The sequence below is a fragment of the Prosopis cineraria genome, unplaced genomic scaffold, assembly GCF_029017545.1.
Source record: "Prosopis cineraria cultivar Desert tree isolate PC_DT_omini unplaced genomic scaffold, ASM2901754v1 PC273, whole genome shotgun sequence".
NCBI lineage: Eukaryota > Viridiplantae > Streptophyta > Magnoliopsida > Fabales > Fabaceae > Prosopis > Prosopis cineraria.
The window spans coordinates 1-22,157 of NW_026555600.1; the positions used below are offsets into that span (position 1 = coordinate 1).

Sequence of the window (22,157 nt, forward strand, 5' to 3'; positions counted from 1 at the left end):
TATTGACAAAAAATTAATTTATTCCAAATTTAAATTTTATTTATTAAATTATTAAATATATAATAATCTTAAAATTTTGAAACTACAATCAAATCTAAAGTACTTAATTGAAAATTAACTTGAAAATTTATAATTAGTATTTGTTCAATTAGTCCAAAAATTAAATGTACTGTTTGTTTAACAAAAGTTTATGATCAAAATGTAACTATACTACAAATATCACAATAAAAATAAAAGAAAGCAAGAGGCAACAATAAAAAAATTGATGGATAAATTTAAAAATAAAATTTTTTCTCTAAATTCTCCCCATATCTAAAAAAAAAAGTTGGAGGTAAAAAATATAGGTTCATATATTTCTCTTACTTTTCTCTCCCTGTCACTTTTTCCTCCTACCAACCATAGCATAAGGGATGAAATTCTTTTTTTTTTTTATACTCATGGATATCTTCTTATTGAATACAATTATATTTAAAATAATATTAGGTATTAAATATATGCATATCTTTCAATAAGAACTCAAACCTTTGTTGTGAGGAACTATAACACTTCTCCATAGACTCAACCTCCTTAGTCCTTAAGGGATTAAGTTTTGTAACTGAATAGAAATTATGGAGGTTAAATAATTAATTTTTCCTTTATTTAAAGATATGATTTGGAAATCGGCTAATGAATCCCATGTGGTGATGGCGCTTATATTCTAATTTTGTCAAAGAGTATTATAATTCAAGACTGGCGGCGCATGAATATTCTTTTTTTTTAAGTTTAATTTAATTTTACTTGAATTGGTATGACTTTGATATTAATTAAACAAAAAAGAAAGGAAGGAAGAAAGCTGGCGGCGCATGAATATTATTTGTTGTGTAAACATGGAGGGTGTTGCATGGAAATAATTAAACTGTGTGGCGGGTGGGTGTCAAGGGGTGGTTGTGGAACGATGAGGTGTCAGAGTTAATTGCCGGTGGTCTCCGCCGCCTAAATGGGTGGTGTTGGTGGCGCCATATTAATTCCGATCACATGCCTAATTATTCTATGCCTATTTTTTGTTCCCTTTTCATGTTTAATTTGTTCCTAATTTTTTGGGCTGGCAGCCTCAGACCACACCCCCACCCAACTCAGTCGATCACATCCTCCCAATTTAAGAAATATTTTTCCATTCCTAACATATATTCTTTTATTATTAGAGATAATTTTATTCAAGATAAAATTAAGTATTAAATATGAACATTTTTATGAATATAATAGGCTTTGTTTCATCCTTTTTTTTTTTCATACAATCTATAAATTACCGATATTTTAAATGTTCATATCTTACTTCACAAATTCCTTTGTGCTTAACATTTCGATATGTATCTATAAAATATCAAATATTATTTTTAATTAAAAAGTATTTTAATTTCTGACATGTATCTAACATTTTTAAATTGTGAGTCAATAATACTTCAAAACCAAAACTTTTAGACAATTTTTTTAAGAGATTAAGTTTTATTCAAGATTGCTATATTAATCTTTTTATTTTTAACATCATTTCATGATTTTTTTTAAAATTGAAGATTAAAATTGCTTAAAAAATCGGTTCTTGTATTGTTTTTCAAAAATAAATATTTTCTTTATTTGTTGTTATCTTTCTTTATAAGCAAAAAATTTAGAAAAATTGGGTTTCAAGAGTTTACTGAAGTGAGAACATATCTCTAAATTTAAAAAACATTTATAAAAATACTTACATATTACCCACCAACAAAATATATTGACAACAAAATTTAATCACATAACCTTGTAAATTATGAATCAAATCTTTACCAATCTTTTTATGCTTACTTGCTAATATTTTTATTATTTACTTTAAAGTATTTCTATACTTTTTGGTTATAAATTAGTTTTTGGATTTTTATTTTATTTCAATATCTTCTATGATAAAGAAAAAGTAATATTTTGAAATAAATGATTTTATTTAAATATATATTTATAATATGTGTGTGTCTCTACATAATTTAGATGTATCGTATCTTATATCTTTTCATAATAAAAGTATTGATGTATTGGATTTGTGTTGTGTCCAATTCACATATCATGTTTGTGCATCATATAGGATACAATGATACTAATTTTATATTTAAATTAAAAAAATACCAAATCTATTTGTGTTTTACTAGATATATTTTCTTGAACAGATTACAATTAAGTTCTAAATAAGGAGATTAGTTATTTTTTCAACTTATTTACAAGTCAATTTTTTTACTATTTACAACAAGTTGGGACTTGTAAGTAATTAATTTTTTATATGAAACTTATATATAAATAGGCTTTGGTACCCGTGCATTGCACTGGCAGTTTCATGGACAAGCATTTATAACAACATGTAGTTGTATTTATTTTTTTAAATGTTGTAAACATCTATCCAATCATATTACGTAAGGGTGTTCATAGATTTGGTTTGGTTTGGTTTTAAACAAAAACCAAATCGAACTGAACCAAATCAATCGGCTTACTTATTAATGGGACCTTATTGGTTTTTGTTGAAATTGATTTGGTTCGATTTTATATTCGGTTTGGTTAATGTCTGGATCAAATTTTAATAAATTTATTTATTTTTTATCCATATTCATAAATATAACGTTGGTGAGGTGTATATTAAATTAAGCCTAATTTTTTTGACTCCTTTTTTTACATAGAGGTATAAAAATATAATAAAATTTTAATATGCTAACAAGAATTAATCATAAAAATTGATATTAGTAATAGTATTTAGGATTAAAATTATTTAATGTTATGAATTTTATTCAAGGTCATTTAAAAATATTTATCTACATATCTATATTTTAACATGTAATATATAATGAAAAATAACTATAAAAAAATCTAAACAAAATGTTTCTTGTAAATAAATTGAATGTATGAAACTTTTAACTTGTAACTAATTAAAGGATAATCAGAGCAAGTGTGATAAATATATAATTATATATGATGAGGATTATTAAAAAGCTGTTGACCCCGTTTGAATTTTCTATAATTATTATTAAACTCTCTTAGTTAAAAGCATAATTATCATGCGTATTAGAGAAATGTGCAATTGTGCATGTCTGCTCCATGCTATTGCTTTTTGACTTCCTTTAAGGTGTGCATGTGATAAGCCAATAAATATTCAAACATAGAGAAGCAAAAAGTTGCCAAGTGTTGCTGTCTTAATCTGAAGCAATAAGATGATACTAAGTGTTAGATTCTCATTTCTCAACACATACAACTTATGTAACCCCATGTCTTTAACAATCATTTCTCAATATCATAATATCTATCATAATATCCACTTAAACTATATATCAAATGTCTAGCATCCAAAAAAAAATTGACATATTTAATTATAACTTGTTCTTAAACCAAAAAGAGACATTCATATGCTCGAAACTATCCAAAAAAAAAATCATTCCATCTCAAGCATTAATCAATTGTTATGTGAGGTATAACATCTAAAATGAAGGAAGAAAACAAGTTAATACCCAAATAAAAAGAATAATTTTATGACAAATAAAATAATTGTCACATATATAGTACATTAGTACTTACATATATAAAAAGAGGTTAGAAGATCGTGATAGCTAATTATCATCATCTTCATTCAAAGTGACAACACCAAGATCTATAATAATAAAACAAATTATCAAAGCAATGAATAATCTAATAAATAATTAAACTAAATAAACATCACTTTTAATTTATAAAATATTACCAATTACATATACAAAAAGAGGTTAGAAGATTTTGATAGCCAATTATCATCATCTTCATTCAAAGTGACAACACCAAGATCTATAATAATAAAACAAATTATCAAAGCAATGAATAATCTAATAAATAATTAAACTAAATAAACATCACTTTCAATTGTAAAAATATTATCAATTTCTATTTTCTCAATTTCATCCACCTTATCTTCAACATCACTTGCTAATGAAGTAGATCGAAACTAATTATTTGCACAAATAAGGGCTTCAACCGTCTTGATATCCAATGAACATCTATACTCATTTAATATATGACCCCTAGTGCTGAAAGCAGATTCAGAAACTATAGTGGAGATAGGCATGGCCAATACAACTCTAGCAATTTGTCCAATGATAGGATATTTACATGAATTCACTTTCCACCAATTAAGTATGTCAAATTTGGGATTTGTTTTTTCTCTAGTCTCCATCAAGTAGAGGTCCAACTCTGATTGATTCTCAATATTATCATCTTCATTCATAACTTTATCAAACTTCATTGCAAATGAATCTTTTTCACCATCATCATAGGAAACACCTCTTTTTACTTGGGATTGAGTATTGGTTGAACTTTTTTTAAGGCCATGAAAAGACTTGTATCTATCATACATCTTGAAGAGCAACTCTTTCACCTACCTAGTGAAATATTCAGCCATATCTTCATTACAGAGTTTTTTCAAACTCCACTCCACAAATTTTAACTTGTACCTAAGATCAAGCACTACAGCTAAAAAGATTATCATATTCAAATTATCAACATTCCCCCAATACTTGTCATATTTTTATTTCATCTTCCTTGCCATTAAATTCAATAAAGGATCATCACTTAGACACATATCATTCAAAGTTTTTATTACCAAGCAAAACTCATGAAAATATTGAGAAGATGTAACATACAATGAGCCAGAGTCTTTTTTAGTGACATCAAAAAATATTTTCAAGAACTAGACAAAAACATGTGCATTTTCCTAATCTTTTATGGTTGGGGGTCCTTCCTTATCAATTGCAAAAGTAGTATCCTCTTCTTCTAATCTCTTGAATGCCTTTTGAAATTTCAAGGCACTTTCAAGCATCATGTAAGTGGAATTCCATCTTGTAGGACAATCTAACTTCACAATATCCTTTTCTTGAATTCTTGTTTGCTCTACACAAGACTTGAACTTTTGGAATCGTAATGATGATGCACGAATATATCGAACTGCATTTCTAATTCTTGTTAAAGTTTCACCAATCTCTTTCAACCCATCATTAACAACTAAATTCAAGATGTGTGCACAACATCTAACATGCATGTATTCTTCTTTCATAATGTGCCCATTCCAATCAAGTATCCTATCTTTAACATAAGATATAGCAGTGTCATTACTTGAGGCATTATCAACTATAATTGTAAAAACTCTATCAATTCCCCAACTCAACAAATACTTCTCAATCAATTCACCAATAGTTTCACTCTATGATTAGCAATTTGACAAATGTTCAAAATTCTTTTATGCAATTTCCACTCATCATCAATGAAATGTCTAGTGAGACATAAGTAATTCATATTTTGTAAAGATATCCAGCAATCAGTGGTCAAACAAACACTTTGTTTTGATTTACAAAATACATTCCTCAACTTAGCTTGTTCAGACAAGTAAAGACTCAAGCAATCTCTAGCTACTGTAGTACGTGATGGAAAGGGAAATAGAGGTTATGCAATGCTCATGAAATACTGAAAACCTTCATTCTCAATAAATTTAAAGGCAACTCATCAACAATTATCATTCTAGCAAGAGCTTGCTTACAAGAATTAAGATCAAATGTCATCCCCTTAAAACTAGTTCCACAACCTTCTCCTTCTCCTTTTTTTTTCGGTTGGAAGGAAAGTTTAGGTTGTTTAGGATATGTATCTCTAACACTAAATTTCTTGCATCTTTCTTCTAAATGTGTTGCCATGTTAGAAGTGCCATTTCTTTTTTTATGACAAGCATAATCAAAGCCACACCAGTTACATGTTGTCCTTGAAAATTCAGGATCACAACCCTCCATCAAAGTAAAATGACTCCATACCTAAGATTCAAGTCTAGTTAGTTTTCTTTTACCTGTAACTTTTGAATTTTTTGATCACCTTTGTCTTTCTCTTGATCTTTCTCTTTTTGTTGATTTGAGTCTATAGTTACATGAGCATTGTTAATCAATTCCGGCTTGTTATTCTTAGGTTGCTCATCATCATCATGAACATCCATCAACTCCATATATCTTTCTTGCTGAAAAAAACATAAAAAATTATATCAATCAAATATGATACTAAATGCTTTTTGTAAAAAAAATACCATATAAAACATTTACCTCATTTTCACTCATATTGAAATTTTAGGATATGCACTGTGCAAGTGGCTTCCCAAGAAAGATAAATAGTCTATCCTACATTATATTATGAAAGGAAACCTAATTTAATAAAGTAAATTAAATTAAGTTGTTCTATTAAAAAGACAATATGCTATCCTCTTTACTAAAAGGTTAAAAATTATGTTTACTCTATTGCCTATTGGTATTCACGTGCATATCATTGATATGATATCAAAATAAAACAAGTGGTCCCTCTTGGCCTCTTTGCTCTACCGGTCTACCCCACTTGCTTATATTGTTTTAAAATCAAAGAAACAATCTTTATCAATTGCAGAGCAAGTCAACCTAATTAATCAAACACATCATATAAATTATAAATTTAAGTCAACCTAAACACCAAGATAAGAATGATGGCGAGGCAATCAGGTAACGACAAAGTAGGATTAAGAAACAAGAATATTATACCAAAAGAAGCTCGGAGCAACTGAGATGGGGAAGTAAAACTGCAAAAAGTGATTTAGACTGTGGCTCAAATAGGGGTGTTTAATTTGGCCCCGTCCCGATTAGCCCGGTATCGTCCCGATCATATCGGGACGGGTCTTGCCCTGGCCCGAAAATAATCGGGACGGGACAAGAAAGGGGTTCGAGACGGGACGGGACACGGGATTACTATCGGGACGTCCCGTCCCGTCCCGAATATTATATATATTATTTTTTTATTTTAAATATATTAATTATATTAATATAATTTATACTTATATTAATTATATCAATTATAATTTTAATATTTATAATTCTTATTTAAAACTAAAGTATTTTTATATTGATAATTTTAATGGCATGGAGTAAACATGGCAATATCTTTTTTATAATATATTAATTATATTAATATAATTTATTCTTATATCTATCTATTTAATAACTTTTATTTATAACATACTTCTTGCTTATTTTTAGAAGAGTAATTAGCTTAGTATATCTTCACTAAAGTAAAGAACAATTATTTGATGTTGTATTTGACTTGCCTGTTGTTGTTAATTTTATAGCATAAAGATCACTTGTATTTTTTATTATAATATGTAGTTGTGATTAATATAATTCAATAATTAATTTTAAATTATTGTTATTTATGTACTTGTGTTATTTTGATTTTAAACTTAATAAATTATATAATTTAAAATTTTAATGAACATTATTATCCAAATCTTTTTTTGATATTGTTTCATTTATCGGGACGGCGGGACGTCCCGATCTTGTCCCGATCCCGTCCCGACTCTTAACGGGACGGGACGACTTTTGGGACGGGACGGGACACGGGACCAAAATTCAGTCCTGATCATTTTTTCGGGACGGGACACGGGACGGGGGTGTCCCGGTCCCGTCCCGTCCCGTGAACACCCCTAGGCTCAAAGTTGGAAGTGGAACTGTAGAAGCTGAACTCAAGTGGACTCTGTTTTAGGATGCCGCGAGTGGCTGACGGCTATGGCCTGTGTGAGTGTGCGCGACTTGGAAGTGGAACTACAAAAAGTGAAAACCAAACTTGAGTAGCCGACGATGAACTCTACTTTGCGACGAATTCTTTGGTCTGCAATGTTGTGAGTGACCGGCGGGCAATAGCTGTGGCCTGTGTGCGACGCTGTGAGTGGCTGACAACTGTGGCTTGTGTGTGACTGGGGTACTGGACTTCACGTTTGTGTCCGTCGTCCAAGATTGACTCTGTCTATCTCTCGCTTTGCGTCTACATCTTTTGCTTGGTTCTGAGGTTCTCTGCAGTCTGTGTGTGATGCATATTTTGCAAGCCTCAAGGCTCAAGCAACAGGGAAACCTAAACCTAAAGTGTGAGCCACATGTAAAGGAAGATAGGACGTTGTGACTCTAGCTCGTGATTTGTTGAGGCTAACTCGTGAGTTTGAACTCTAATCCTGATGGCTGATGGTCTCGCACTCTCACTATCTCGGACTCTCGACTTGGTCTGATATGATTTAGTGATTAGTCTCCCAAGTCTCAACCCAACTCCAAGCTCTAAAGTCTAAAGTCTCAAGTCAGGCCAGGCTGAAGCTGAACCAGTGAACCACTCCGTGATCGTGATGAATCTGTGACCGTGAGCCATGACGTGAAGTCGTGAAGCCTAGTCTGAGTCTGATGGCCTCCTGATCTCATTTGGGCTTGGAAAGTGGGCTACTAATTAATAAGTTTATTTATTGGGTAATGGGTTGGGTAAGGCATAAGGGGGTTTGGGTTTATTTGGATTGAGATTAATGTTAAATATTTTATAAATAAATAAATAATATTTTGTTAATTAGGTCTGGTTCAGGTCTGGTTGGGTTTTTAATTCTCAAAATCAAAACCTGAACCAAACGATTCGGTTTCCTTATCATAAAAACCGAAGCAGACTTGATTATTGATCAGTTTTAGTCGGTTCTTTTCGGTTTGAATCGGTCCGTTCGGTTTGAATCGGTTTTGAACACCCTTAATATTAGGTTTCAATGCAAAAGAGATATAGAGGTACTATATGTCAGAATAATCATTCATAAAATTTGGTTAAATAAAATTCATTTTTTATTATATGAAATTTTCGACTAAGTAAATTAATTAAAACTAAATAATACATGAATTAATCACACAACACATCATACTTACTTCTTGGAAATGACAGCATTCGTTGGATAAATTATTTATAAAATAGAGACTGAAGTAAATAAGTGTATTTAATTTCTTGATCCTTTAAGAGTCTTGTATGATTTTGCATTTAATGTGTATTAATGTACTGACTAATGGGTTTAATGGAAAACTTATAAATAAAGTTATACAATTTTATATAGTGTGGAGAATATTGTAACATAATTTGTAGCATATTAAATACAGAAAATCATTGCAATAGTGATGTGGGTTTGGTTTTTTCTTACAGTCACGTGGGAAGATAAAATAAATGTAGACATATTAATTTTTAAAAAATACAAGTCAGTCTTAAAACGGGGTCACCAAATAATTGTTAGGACGGTGCATGTCCTTTTTTTTTGGAAAAAAATATTTTTTGTTTTAGTTTTTGGTATATATGAATATATGTATATTTCCGTAGACATCGTTTGTTACAATGTAGTAGATAATGTAAAATTAATAGACAGGTCGCTTTTTATAAATTAGAATGACAAGAATTGAAAAAAAAAACCTAAAATTTGAAAAACCTCGCAACTTATGGTAATTATTCAGGTGTTCATCCCAGTGACCAGCTTTTCTTTTTCTAAACAGAGAAACTATACAATCAGAAAAATTTACTCAAGATATCACACAATAGTAACCAATTACTTAGATTACGTAGTAAATCAGACAAAAAAAAAAAAAAAAGCCAACCAACCAAGCTCAACTGAAACAAAGGAATATCGTTGAAAGCCATATCCTGTTTTCCACTAGAATCTTCAATATATGGGGTGGTCAAGAATCCTAACATGCACAATGGAAAAAACATTCCCAAATCAATTTTCATATAAAGTGATGTCGTCTGTTTTTTGCTACACACTTTGAAATATAAAGTATTAAAATAAGAAAAAGGACCATCAAATGCACGAACATACAAAACAAATATTTTAAATAAATCTATTAATGATTCCCGATGGAACTCAAAAGACTAGATAATAGGTGAAAACTAACCAAACCCTATAAATAGAGAGTTCTAGTTTTGTTTCAGTTGCAACTAAAACAATTCAACAAAAGGATAAGTAATTGGAGCCACATGACCGATGTCATAGGTCATAAGAATAAGGAATAAACGTAAACAAAAATTACAAACCTCCAGAAAAGGATTGGCAATTCTTTGAACATGAAACTGCAGGCACTCCTTGAACTTCTATTGATTTGAGGAGGCCCAAGAATGAAAAGGTTTTTTAATATTATTCATAAGCTGACCTTGCAGGATGAAGGAATGGATTAAGCAAACAATCATGAAAATTGAATTGAAGTCCGAGTAGGGAAAGCATTTCAGAAACAAAATGGGAGGAAACAAAAATGGAGGCGCTTGAGGTTGGGTTTGTATTTTCTGAAATTAAAAAATTTACTGGATAGGACACATTTGGTTTAGTGATAAAATATCTCTTAAATTTTTAATTACTCATAATTTTTTGTTTAGAGGACATGGAAAACATGATAAAATAAAATGTTTTGCATAACACAACTGATTTCTCTTTTTAAATTTATAAGTCAATTACATACAATTAATTTCATAGTTAAACAAACTAGCCATTACTGAATAAATCAACGGGTGACACAAAGGCTCTACATAAGGGAACCTCAACCAAGTACGTAACAGAAAAAAAATATTTCATTCCAAGCACATTAAAATCAATTAAAAGAACAACAAATAGAAATAAAATAAATTACAGATGAAGGAATTTGTGCATGTTAGGATCGAATGCAGTATAACATTACATGTTTTTCGGCCTTCAGCGCTTTTGCTATTGTTCTGATTTATTCTTCTTAAAAAATTAGTCGTGACTTGTTTTGTTGGCATGGACTTAATTGACCTCTTTAAGAAAATTATAGGCAGATAGATCTGACATAAATTTATTTTATCTAAGAGGATATGATTTAGTCTCGTCATAAGTGCGGTGATTGGTGCTAGAAAACATGTACGCACACAAGTATTCAGCAAAAAGTGTAGTCAATTATAAGAACAGAGTAAATAACACAAAGAAAATAAAGATTAAACCTAAAAGAAGAACAATACATTGAATAGAGGATCAGTTTACTTGAAAGAGAGATCTGGGAGGAATAATTACGTAGAGTTGGGAGATTAAAAACGGATAGCAGGTCATACGGAGCGGCGGAAAACAGAGCCTCATTTATATATGTAGCATAAAGCAGAAGATATTGAAAAATGGGAGTTAATCATTTCTTCCAGAATATTCTAAAATGACCTAGACAGATTTTAGAAATATCTACATACTATGGAAATTTAAGATATACTTCCTCCGGTCCTATTTATAAGTTATTTCTACCAACCTCATCAATACCAATACAATAAAAGTACAAGAAATAAAAGTAAGTAAAATTTCAAACATGCCCCTATATAACATATTTAAAAAGTAATATTTTGTTACTTTTTCTCTCTCATAAAGGGTAATTTTAGAAATACCTCTCAAATATTATCTAAAAAAACGGACCATGACTTATAAATGGGACCAAATGAACCTTCTAAAATAGGACTTATAAATGGGACGAGAGGAAGTAATTATGAAGCTAATATATGTTTCTAGAATATTCTAATTATTAGGCGTTGAGATATTTTTGTTTTATTTTTCATCCAAGGTATATGTCTAGATTTATAAACCAAATAGCAAAAAGAAGACTTAATTTGAGAGAGGCAAGGAGGGAGGGAAAGGGGGTAGAGACAAAGAGAACATGGTGTGTGAAAGAGAAACCTCATATAATCGAACAACATTTGGATGCTTGATTAGCTTCATTGTTGCAATTTCCAGGCTGATCTTTAAAATCACATTCAAAAGCATAATGTTCATGGACTCTGTATACTGAAACAATGAAGCCATGTCAGCATCCTACTCTCACGTGCAAAAGCCTTCAGTTTCCTTTATTCTCTGACAAAATTACATAAAGCAATTAGCCTTTTTTTCTTTGTAGGAAAAAAAAACGCAATTAGCTTCATGTTCAACAAACTTGCCATGAAAGAGTGGCTTTATAAGTGTGGATCAACCTTGACATTACACAGCACTTTCAACGATTTCGTGGCTTAGCAGCTGCAGAACTGGCTGTTGTCATAAAAGATTCACCACAACCACACTGATCTTTAGAGTTTTGATTTATAAAAATGAACTCAGATCTGCCAGAAGAAGCAAAAAGATGATTATTGAGTAGGGCAACAAGGTAAAAAACAAAGTCAACATGCAAAGGAAAATTAGTTGGTGCAGGTTGTAGAATCAAGCACAACATTTAAGCAACAAAAACATCCACGTAACACTTCATAAAACTCTTCCGGGTCCAAATGTTTTTCACTCATGAAATCTGCGTTTGGGAAGCCGCTGGCTACCCTCAAAATCAATCATAAAAAACGATATGGCTAATAGCAATAGTCAGTGCCTTTAGTAGTGATGCAAAAATCTGCCACATGTCACATCCAGTATTGTAAAATCACCAACTATCCTGAAAATTGCATATTATTCCAAGGTCCGGGCGGAAAATCACAAATTACTCACTGCACGAATATTCTGTGGCCACATGGCAAAATGAAATTTGCCAGGATATTGGCACGGCAATACTAATTCACTCACACTACAAAAGCACAATGCAAATTAAAAAGAGAAGCATGAATACAAGTTCCAAGCATAAAGGGGGATGAAATTTGTTCACAATTGTAATGATAATTTGTTTGGCATTCTATGTTCATCTCAGAACAGACACAATTGGAAAAGTACGAATATTCTCAGGTAAACATCCAAGGGGCATTAAAGTCATTAAAAAGGGACAGATCTGACTTCTACCCCACAACACAGTACAACAATTCCACCAACTGACCAACATAAAGCAGGATTAAAGAAAATAGTTACCTTAGTTTGTCATGCAAAATTCATTTTAGTCCTAATAACATGCATGAGAGCCTTTGGATCAATCAATATCTTCACACCCTTATCCTCAACCAACTCATCAAATTTCCACTTTTCATCTGTCAAAACAACAAAAATTGTATAGTAAAAAGTCATAATGCATCCATCTCCAGCTCCCCTCAATTGAAAGGCATTTTATGCATGCAAAAAAGTAAACGCACAGGATGATAAGTTTCCATTATGTCAGATACCTATAAGGCAAGCAAAATTCTTTTTCCTTGTTTGAGAACAAAATCCTGGCAGGTCTATTGGAAAGTTCATCAACAACTTGAAGTACAAATGAAAGTAAAACTTAAAACATAATTTTTGTGCAAAATTAGGATGAGTTGTGTTAAGAAATGCTGCTGCTGCTGTTCGAACAACAAATTAAAGATGAAGCTCCAAGATTCATATGATAAAAAAGTCAGCTATTCATTCTGTATAAATTCTACAAACATTATGTCCCAATGTCGACCGGTAAAGCGGCACGCCGTAAAGACCCAGAAGAAGCATTATAGATTGGATGAGGAATAACCTCAAGTTCTGTCTAACAGCATTCAAATGGGCAAGAGAAGCATAAAATTGCAATAGCATGCATTTGATAAGCTAAAAAATAAATGTTCCTTAAATTGCCTGTTCAAGGCTTAGACTACCGGACGGAGAACAAAACGAACATGGAACGTCAAGGGCATTACGGGTCTTCCACTCTGAATGCAACTGAGACCGACTGAGCCAAACAAATCCTTTCAGAAGGGAAAAAGGAATAGGAAACAGACCAAATACAAATGACCCACAATAGTATAGCCGGAGAACGAAACACTCACTTGGAAGGGGCACACACCAACGATCTCTGGTGCTAAAGATCCACCATACTATCATGAACACTAGACAGATCAAGCGAAGTGAGGGACGCTAGTGGAATGAATGAAATGGGCAGACAATCAAAAAGGGAAAGTTCGATTCCGAGACCGTCGGCCTTGTCCAGAATGCAGACGTCGTCGGGGCAAACCAACTACTGAGGTCCGTAAGGGGTTAGGCGCTTCATGGCAGGGTGTTGATAGGTTCGGTTTGATTTGATTACGGGGCAAAATCAGACCGAACCAAATCAATCAGTTTGAACATAATAAAATTTGATCAGTTTTAATTGTACTCGATTTGGTTTGATTTTTATTTTGATTTGATTTAATTTGGTTAAGATTTAGATCAAGTTTTAATAAATTTATTACTTTTTTCTTTTTTCCTATTGCTGTAATAGTAGGATTTTTTTATTTTGAATTGATTTATACATTATTAGCTGTTTTATTATATGAAAGGTTTTTACTTATCTTGTGCTTTATTTCAATCACAATCATAATATATTTATGGCAATTAGAAAGTTTTTAAACTTTGATTAATTACATATCATATGCATACATGTTCATTTTTTTTTTTTTGCTTGGTCTTAAATGTATCAAAGATAAAAAAAATGTTCATATCATATTAATCTTATTCATCTCTTCATTTCATTAACCTTGAATGTACTATATTTTCATGATCTCATCAATCTTCTTCTGTCATCCAATATATATATATATATATATAATGCAAATTAATTTTATGATTACAAGCAGCAAAAAATTAAAATAATGATGATCAATTAATCATCTTCATAATCATATTAGATATATTATTTGAATCTTCGTAGAAAAAATTCATCACCTAATAGTAAGTAGCAAACATACAAATATCTAAAGACTAAATATTCAAAATTTCAAATATCACATTATTTAATATTAATACTTACACCTATAGTTTCATAAATATATATATTCAAAACACAATATCCAATATCCATCTCTCAATGTCATAATATCCACTTAAATTATATCAACTACCTATTATCTAAAAAAGAACTTATATATTTAATTAGATACATATTATATAAATAAATATTATTTTTAATCAAGCTTGGTTCAGTTTTCATATCTCAAAATCAAAACCAAACCAAATCAATCAGTTTGTGTGTCATAAAAACTAAAACAAACTTGATCAATGGTCGGTTTTTATCGTTTTATTTTAGTTCGGATCAGTTTGATTTGGTCTGTTTGGTTTAAATTGGTTTTGAACATCCGTACTTCACAAGTGTTAGGTGCTTGACCCTAACAGACCAAGAATGAAGAAGACGACAGAAGGACCAGGAAAATTCTAAAAACTGAATAGTGAGGCAAATTGAGAATTAATGGGAACCACGTGAGTGGAAAAAAGAAAAAGATGTTGGTTACCTTGATGAATAAAATAGCATCACAGTGTGAAATTGAAGGGTTAAATTATAAAATTTATTAACATTGCTAGTAAATTATTGATAAATTTTATAATTTATAAATATTAATTATAAATTATTAATATTTTTATTAATAATTTATAATTAATATTAATAAATTAATAAATAAAATTAATAATTTAATAACTGATGTTATTATTTATGATTAAATAACTAATATCAAGTTTTATATAATTATTAACATATCAATTCATGTAACTTACAACCTATATTCAAAAATTAATAAGTGAAATAAGAAAATTAATAACTAGTGATTTTATATAACAAGTGAAGAGTATTATAATTTTTAATCTTTTTACCATCGAAATTCTTTTGACTTTCCTCCTCTAAACTAAACTATAATTTTAAAATTTTTTCGGACTCACCAGTTATTAAATTTCTACTATGGTCCTTAATTAAAATTTTCCCTCCATTATATTGATATTAATATCACCAAGTCTTACAAAATTAATTTCTCATATATGATAAATTCATTTCAAGAGGCTAACATTATCACTATTAATATCATCAACATATCATCAATACAAAATATAAAAGCAGAAGAAAATCATATATCATTCATAAACATAAAGCTCTTTGTTTTTTTTTTTTAAATTCTATACATGTGTCCTTTTATTTTTAAATCTTAATTTGCTAGGGTGTGAAGAATTAGCTCATTTCATTGAACTAAACTTCTGTTGATAACATAGAACTGATAACTTTATATAGATATTCCAGGTATATCCTAATTTAGGTGTTTTTAAGTCTATTGCAAAAGATATATAACAAATGCGTCATAAAATTGCATTAATTGAAGTTCACTTTCATATATTTGGAACACCTTTAATAGGCTAGTATGTGCATGCGTTTGTTTCTTTACTCACTCATACTTTTATTTTTTATTTAATTTTTTTACATATTTAAATTTTCGAATATCTAAACTTATAAAGCTTATCCTCCTTGTTTTTGTCCCTCTTTATAACTTAATTTTCTTAACTGACCATCAAAGCGATTCAGATATTTACATTTATATGATCCGTTCCTCTCCAAACGTTCACTTCTTTAGATTTTACTTGCTTCTGTTTTTTTTTTTGGACAATAGCCTTATATACTTAATATACTTCTATGCAATTAAATCATAACATGTGGATCTTAATATATTAGTTTAATAAATAATAAGAATTTATTATAGGATAAATGACTTATAAAAAGATCAACATGTCATTATTTAATTGGATACAAACATTTTAAGTATATAATGTTAAGTATATAAGTTTTCTTCTTTTTTTCCCTTCATCCAAAATATATAACCACTTGATGATGAGATAGAATCCCAAATTGTCTAGATATGGGACCTTAAAAGATGTAAAATGCAAGACCGAGTGTTAAATATCTTATTGGTAAAAGTGCATCTTTAATCTTTTAATTTTATATAAGGTTCTATTTTGGCCTTTTAATCTTATAAAATATTTTTTCAGTTCTCTAATACTAAAACCATTAATTTTATTAATAAAAAAAATCAACATTCAACTTTGATAAATGCTATTAAGTTGAATTTTTTAAAAATAATAATAGGTAGCACAAAAAGTCCTTACATTAGATTAATGATATTAGAATTAAAAGAGTGAAAAATATTTTATAAAATTAAGAAATCAAATCTAACTAACTGAAACCTTAATATACAGTTAGATGACAAAAGTACAATTTCGCCTATCTTATTTCAGAACTTGTAAATTTCTAAGCCTCTGAATACAGCCATGCGTGTGAAATTTATTTAAAAAAAAAACACAAGAAACTTGATTGGCGTGCATGAAACATAAATTTATTTTCTAAATAAAATACAATTAAAGATTTTTTTTTGCAATATATATAATTAAAAAGATTTAATTACATTACCAAAAAAAAGTATTTGGCATAGCTCTTATTAGGAGCTGCTCTGTAAAATTGGTAAGAAACCCCCTTGGACTTCAACGATGAAGTTCCCTATTCAAATTATTTAAATAGGAGCAGTTTATAATGAAGATATAATAATATTGAAATGGAACATGAACCATCCATAACTCTGGAACATGTAGAAGAAGGCTGTATGTTATTTAATCAAACAATTATGGGCAAAAATAAAACAACTAAGCTCATCCATCATCACTCATGATATTCCTTTAATACAATTATCTAGCTTTTCAAGCACTCAGAAGTCAGAAGCCTTCATTTTTTTTTTCCTGAACTTGTAAATGGTTTCCTGGTCCCTATATGGAGTACACTCTGCAACTTCATTATAATCTAATGAAGAAGAAAAAGAATTAAATGTCATACAACAATTCCTGAAACACTTTCATATGGTCAGCCTGGAGAGAAATGGCCAAAGACAAACTACCATCGTCTGATGAGCTTGGTATTATAAAAGACAGTCCCTCGCACGCAATCATACCAGGTCCCATGAAGATAGGCCTTCCCCACCCAAAATCAGCATCATGTATTGGCAATCTAACCCAACTTGTGATACCAAGATTCGGACATTTATACGTATGAGCACCCCGAATAAGCTCTTTCAGATTAGGTTGAAGCTTTAAGTAGTCCAAAGACGATCTCAAATACTCATCGTCCATTCTCACCAAGGAATTATGAATTTTGCTTCCGGCATACCAAGTTGGCTTTGACATGAGTTCACCTGCAAAAGCCATTGGTGTGGCTGCGAATATCACATTTCCAAAGTAACCTTCTGGGAGGGCTGGCTTAAATCTAGACCTTCCATCAGTAGCAATGTACAGTTTGGTTTCTTGATCGTGGGGTAAGGCACGTGCCTTGCACACAGATTTCCACACATGGCCAGCCAAAATCTCATAAGAGCTATAGTTCATTGTGTTGCCATTTTCTTTACACTTAGATTTCAGAAGATTCAGTTGGTCACGAGTCATTTTGAACATGGATATAGCTGGTGCTGATGGTGGCGGCTGCGGCAAGGAGTAGGGAGTAATCATTGCCGGAGGCGGTTTGTATTCGATGTGATCGAAAACCGGCCGAGGAGGGTCACGAGCTCGGAGGAGGGTCCGGTCGAAGAAGGGAGGGATGGTGAGATGATGAAGGGCACGAGCAATCTCAGACCATGTGTTGATGAAGTGAAGACCGGAATATCCATCCGCTACTTGATGTTGATTACCAACTCCAAGTGACACCCCTCCACATTTGAAATGCGTCACCTGAACAAATTTTGTCAGTTTTTAGTTTGCAATTAATACAAATTTAAATATGGATTTAGAGCTTTGATCCCATATTGCTTTTTATTCCCAAAGGTTGTGTTTGGTTTAGGGCATTTGCATTGCAGTCTACTATACGGTTGATTTTATTTTTGTATGAACAGTAAATATTATTTTACTTTATTATGAGATAATATCTTCTAGAAGATGAGTTCACCAGCATTGAAAAAAAATAAAGCATAATTCAATAGTAGCTATTGTAGGTGGCATGTGCGTGGGGCTTAACACAAGTAAATAAGGCTCTGATCAAGTTTTTTAGTGTTAATTTATCTTTGAAGTCTTTTTTAAAGAGCTCTAGATGCCTTAAAGTCATGTTAAAATAAAATATAATACATATTATAATGTTATAACACCTGAAGTCTATGAGAATATTTTTATATATAATATTTATTAAATATTATAATATTTATTAAATATTATAATATTTATTAAAATAAAATATCATAACTCTTTGCGGGGCTCCGAGAATTCTTTTTTTACTATGCAGAGGGATAGTGAGGTAATTTCATAAAAAAATTCTCATAGAAATCCATTATTGGTACCTTAAAGTCATTAATTAGGCCATTTCAAAGTTCTAATAAAAATTTCTTATAGTTTATAAGGATTTTTTTTTTGTTTGGTGATTCTCCCCATAGTTATTAGCATTATAATATATTGAGAAAATCATATTCAAAAACCTCTGAAAAATGTCCGTTACAAAAAAGGATTAAATAATTTTGAAATCATTCTACATAACCAAGAAGTCTAAACAAAATTAAATTAGGTTGGGAAAAAACTAAACTAATCCTCATATTTTTATTTTTAAAAAAAGTGAAATCCCATAGTCACCGGTGTCGGAGATTCTCCGCCGGTTGGCAGCACCCCGGTGAGCGGCAACACATTAATTCCCAAGGTCACCATGACACACACACACACACACACACACACACACACACACACATAATGGAGGGGCTCGATGATAGCATAAGCTTTTGATGGTCAAAGGGTCCTGTTTTCAAAACCCAATGGCCACCTTCGGGATTTAACGAGTTGTTGAGCGGTAATGTGAGATTTCACCTTTATTGTTCTTGCGAAGCTATTTCAAAATTATTTAATCCTTTTTTGAAATGAACATTTTAAGAGGTTTTTAATTAGATGCGATTTTTCCTAATATATTTAAAATCTTCACATTTAACTTTCGTTTTTCTCACAAACTACCATCACTAGGCACCTGAGATTTTCTTAAGCGCGCGGTGAGGGAATTGAGTAGCAGGGACTGGAGAATCAATCAGAAAACTCATTGAATGGTCAATCTTCTTAAAGATTAAATAAAATGTAAAAACCAGAGTGAGGTCACAGGATGGTACCTGCACCACGACCAGGGGATAAGTTTCGATTCCACTGGAATAATCAACGGTGGGGATGAGCTGCCGGAGTTCAAGCGTTGGAGCGAAGTCTCCGAAATCGTCAATGACCATGTCCGTTTCGGCCTTCACGAAGAGGACGCCTTCGCCGTTGCAGTCAATTTCAATGCGGCCGTCATGGTCCCGGCGGAGCCGCCCGGCCATTGGGTAGAAAGGCACTAGAACCTTGCTCAGAGCCTCCTTCAGAACGTTGCCGTCGAAGAAATCTGATGCGCCGGCGGTCGGCCTGTAGAAGTACACGCTCGGCATGTGGATATGCATCACGAGCAAGTCGACGTCGGAAATCCATAGTACCCTCCGCGGCGTCTTCGCCGCCGGTCGGACTATTGTCGACTCCTTCACGTTTATCACCATCGTCGACTCCAACCTGATCTATATATCAAAAGAACAACAAAAACAGAAAAGCTCGTTACTTATTCAGGAGGAGATATGCAAGAAAAGATGAGTCAATGGAAGGAATTGAAAAGGAGATTATGAAAATGGATCGGGAAAAGAGGATCACCGGAAAGGTACAAGTTTTTCTGGTGTGAGGAAGCGTATGGACGGAGAGCTTGCAAGGATAAGCAAGGAGACAAGGAACGTGAGAGCAGCAACCCTAAATTACCAACCTAGAAAAACTAATAAACAATGCAACTGACCATGGCCACGCGCATCAACAATCACTAACGTAACTTTTTATAATTTTATAACTCTTACTCCGAAAAAAATAATTTAAAAAAATAAATAAAATTTTTAACTATATAAAATAATTTAAAAAATTATCATTTAAATGATTGGGAAAATTTTTTCTTATGCACTGTTTTTAAAATTTTAAAATTAAATAAAAGGATTCAAAAGATATTTAAGAAATTAAAGTTCCTCTTTTATATATAGAATGGGAAATAAATGCTATAGGATTGAGAAATAAAAGGAATAATAATGAAGATGTGTTAATTTTAATTATTAAATTATTTTAATTTTGTATTTTCATAAGTTTTTTTAGATATATATACAGCTTATCTTTATAAAGAATGATGTTATTAAGCTAGTATTTTAATATGATATAAGTAAAATTTTGATGGGTGATTACTTTTAATTATAATTAAGCTAAGTTATTATACATAAATAATTATTTACATACAAATACAAATAATTTTTTTCGATGTTGGTTTGGTAATTTTTTACTATGTTTTTACAAGATGATTTCATTAACTTTAACATATTATTAATTTCATTAAAAAATTTTATTCAATATGAGAAAACAATTGTTTCTTTTCAAACTACATATAAATTAGTTTATTATATATAGATAAATAAGTACATTAGGACCAACAACAATTTAGAAAGAGTTTAAGAAAGAGATTCCCAAACAACAAACATGAACGGCCAATAATTGTTGTCTTTTGACTTGATGCGAAAAAAGGTGGGGAAAACTGAGAAAGTCTTGGTGGAATAACTGAGCAAGACGAGAGGCAAATGGGCAAGAGTGATACCACTTATCCAGTACAATTATTGATGGGTAGGTTTGTGGGATATTTGAAAAAATAAAAATAAAAATAAAAATAAGTATCAGTGTTTTAGTGAAAATTAAATGTGACAACTACTTTTCCCTTTCTCCAAAATACCCCATTTTGGATGGGTGCTTTGATTTATATAGGGAGAAAATAATGTTAGGAGAGAAAATGACTAAAAATAGTAAAAAAAAATTATAAGTTTTGACAATTTTTTCTTGTATTCTACTCTTGTTTTTAATTTCCTCAATCCAAATCAAATATAGGATAATAGAGATAAGGGAGAGGGGAGAGAAGGAAAAAAAATTGCCTTCCCTCTCCTCGATTAATTTCTCCAACCAAATAAACTCTCAACCATTCAAGTTTAATTAAGTCCTTTATTAATTGTTGCTTGCACTTTCAAAAAAAAATTATCTAATCATTTAAAAACTAAGTTATAATTGAATTATAAAGTATGGGGATTAATGAATCATAAAACAATTACTTTTTATAGTCTTATGTATAAGTTACTTCAAATATATTTTTAAGAAAAAAAATTTAAAACTCATTAACATTGTGTAAAAATTTAAGCCTTTATACACAATTTAATGATGTAATTTCTCTATTTTTAAATATAAAAAAAATTTAATAAGCTCAAATAGTTTAAGAAAATTAGTTAATCCTAATATATATCTAAAACTGAAAATTTTGGACTAAAATGACCTTGTAATTTAATCCTTCATTTTACCACGTTTAATTATGCTATTATCATTTAATGAATAGCGATTAAGGAAAGATGTCATGAAAGTTGTTGTTTTCCTTATAAAAAATAAGAAATCATAGAAAACTTTTGCTTATATTTAATCATGATGCAGTATTTTCTATCACCAACATTTAATGAGAATAAAAGAAAAAACTTATAATAAAAATTTGATGACATAACTTGAAAATAGAAGCAAATTTTTTTCTCTCTTATCCTTACAAATAATATCAAGGAGTGGACCATTTTTTTTTTGCAAGAAAAAGAGCAAATTTTATTGATCACAAAAAAAAATT

General features: G+C 30.8%; 1 protein-coding gene and 1 long non-coding RNA gene across 7 annotated transcripts; both read right to left on the minus strand.

The window, feature by feature from the left end:
* Nucleotides 1–5,517: 5,517 nt before the first annotated feature.
* On the minus strand, nt 5,518–13,709 carry LOC129296171 (uncharacterized). Of its 5 annotated transcripts, XR_008589712.1 has the most exons (6): nt 13,501–13,709; nt 12,641–12,756; nt 11,791–11,916; nt 11,501–11,674; nt 9,874–9,984; nt 9,473–9,527 (listed from the first exon to the last, which is right to left on the minus strand). It is a non-coding gene; the product is annotated as an uncharacterized LOC129296171 (long non-coding RNA). The 5 variants fall into 5 exon arrangements; XR_008589709.1 differs by lacking the exon at nt 9,473–9,527 and adding an exon at nt 5,518–6,004 and having other exon boundaries at nt 11,501–11,916; XR_008589708.1 differs by having other exon boundaries at nt 11,501–11,916.
* Nucleotides 13,710–17,047: 3,338 nt separating this feature from the next.
* LOC129296169 (shikimate O-hydroxycinnamoyltransferase-like) lies at nt 17,048–20,258 on the minus strand. 2 transcript variants are annotated; one of them, XM_054934759.1, is made up of 3 exons: nt 20,135–20,258; nt 19,576–20,004; nt 17,048–18,172 (listed from the first exon to the last, which is right to left on the minus strand). In XM_054934759.1, the coding sequence occupies exons 2-3, from the start codon at nt 19,984–19,986 to the stop codon at nt 17,276–17,278; spliced, it is 1,308 nt and encodes a 435-aa protein (XP_054790734.1). In that variant the 5' UTR covers nt 19,987–20,004; nt 20,135–20,258; the 3' UTR covers nt 17,048–17,275. The 2 variants fall into 2 exon arrangements, with proteins under 2 accessions (XP_054790734.1, XP_054790735.1); XM_054934760.1 differs by having other exon boundaries at nt 19,576–19,999; nt 20,135–20,250.
* Between the last annotated feature and the right edge of the window lie 1,899 nt (nt 20,259–22,157).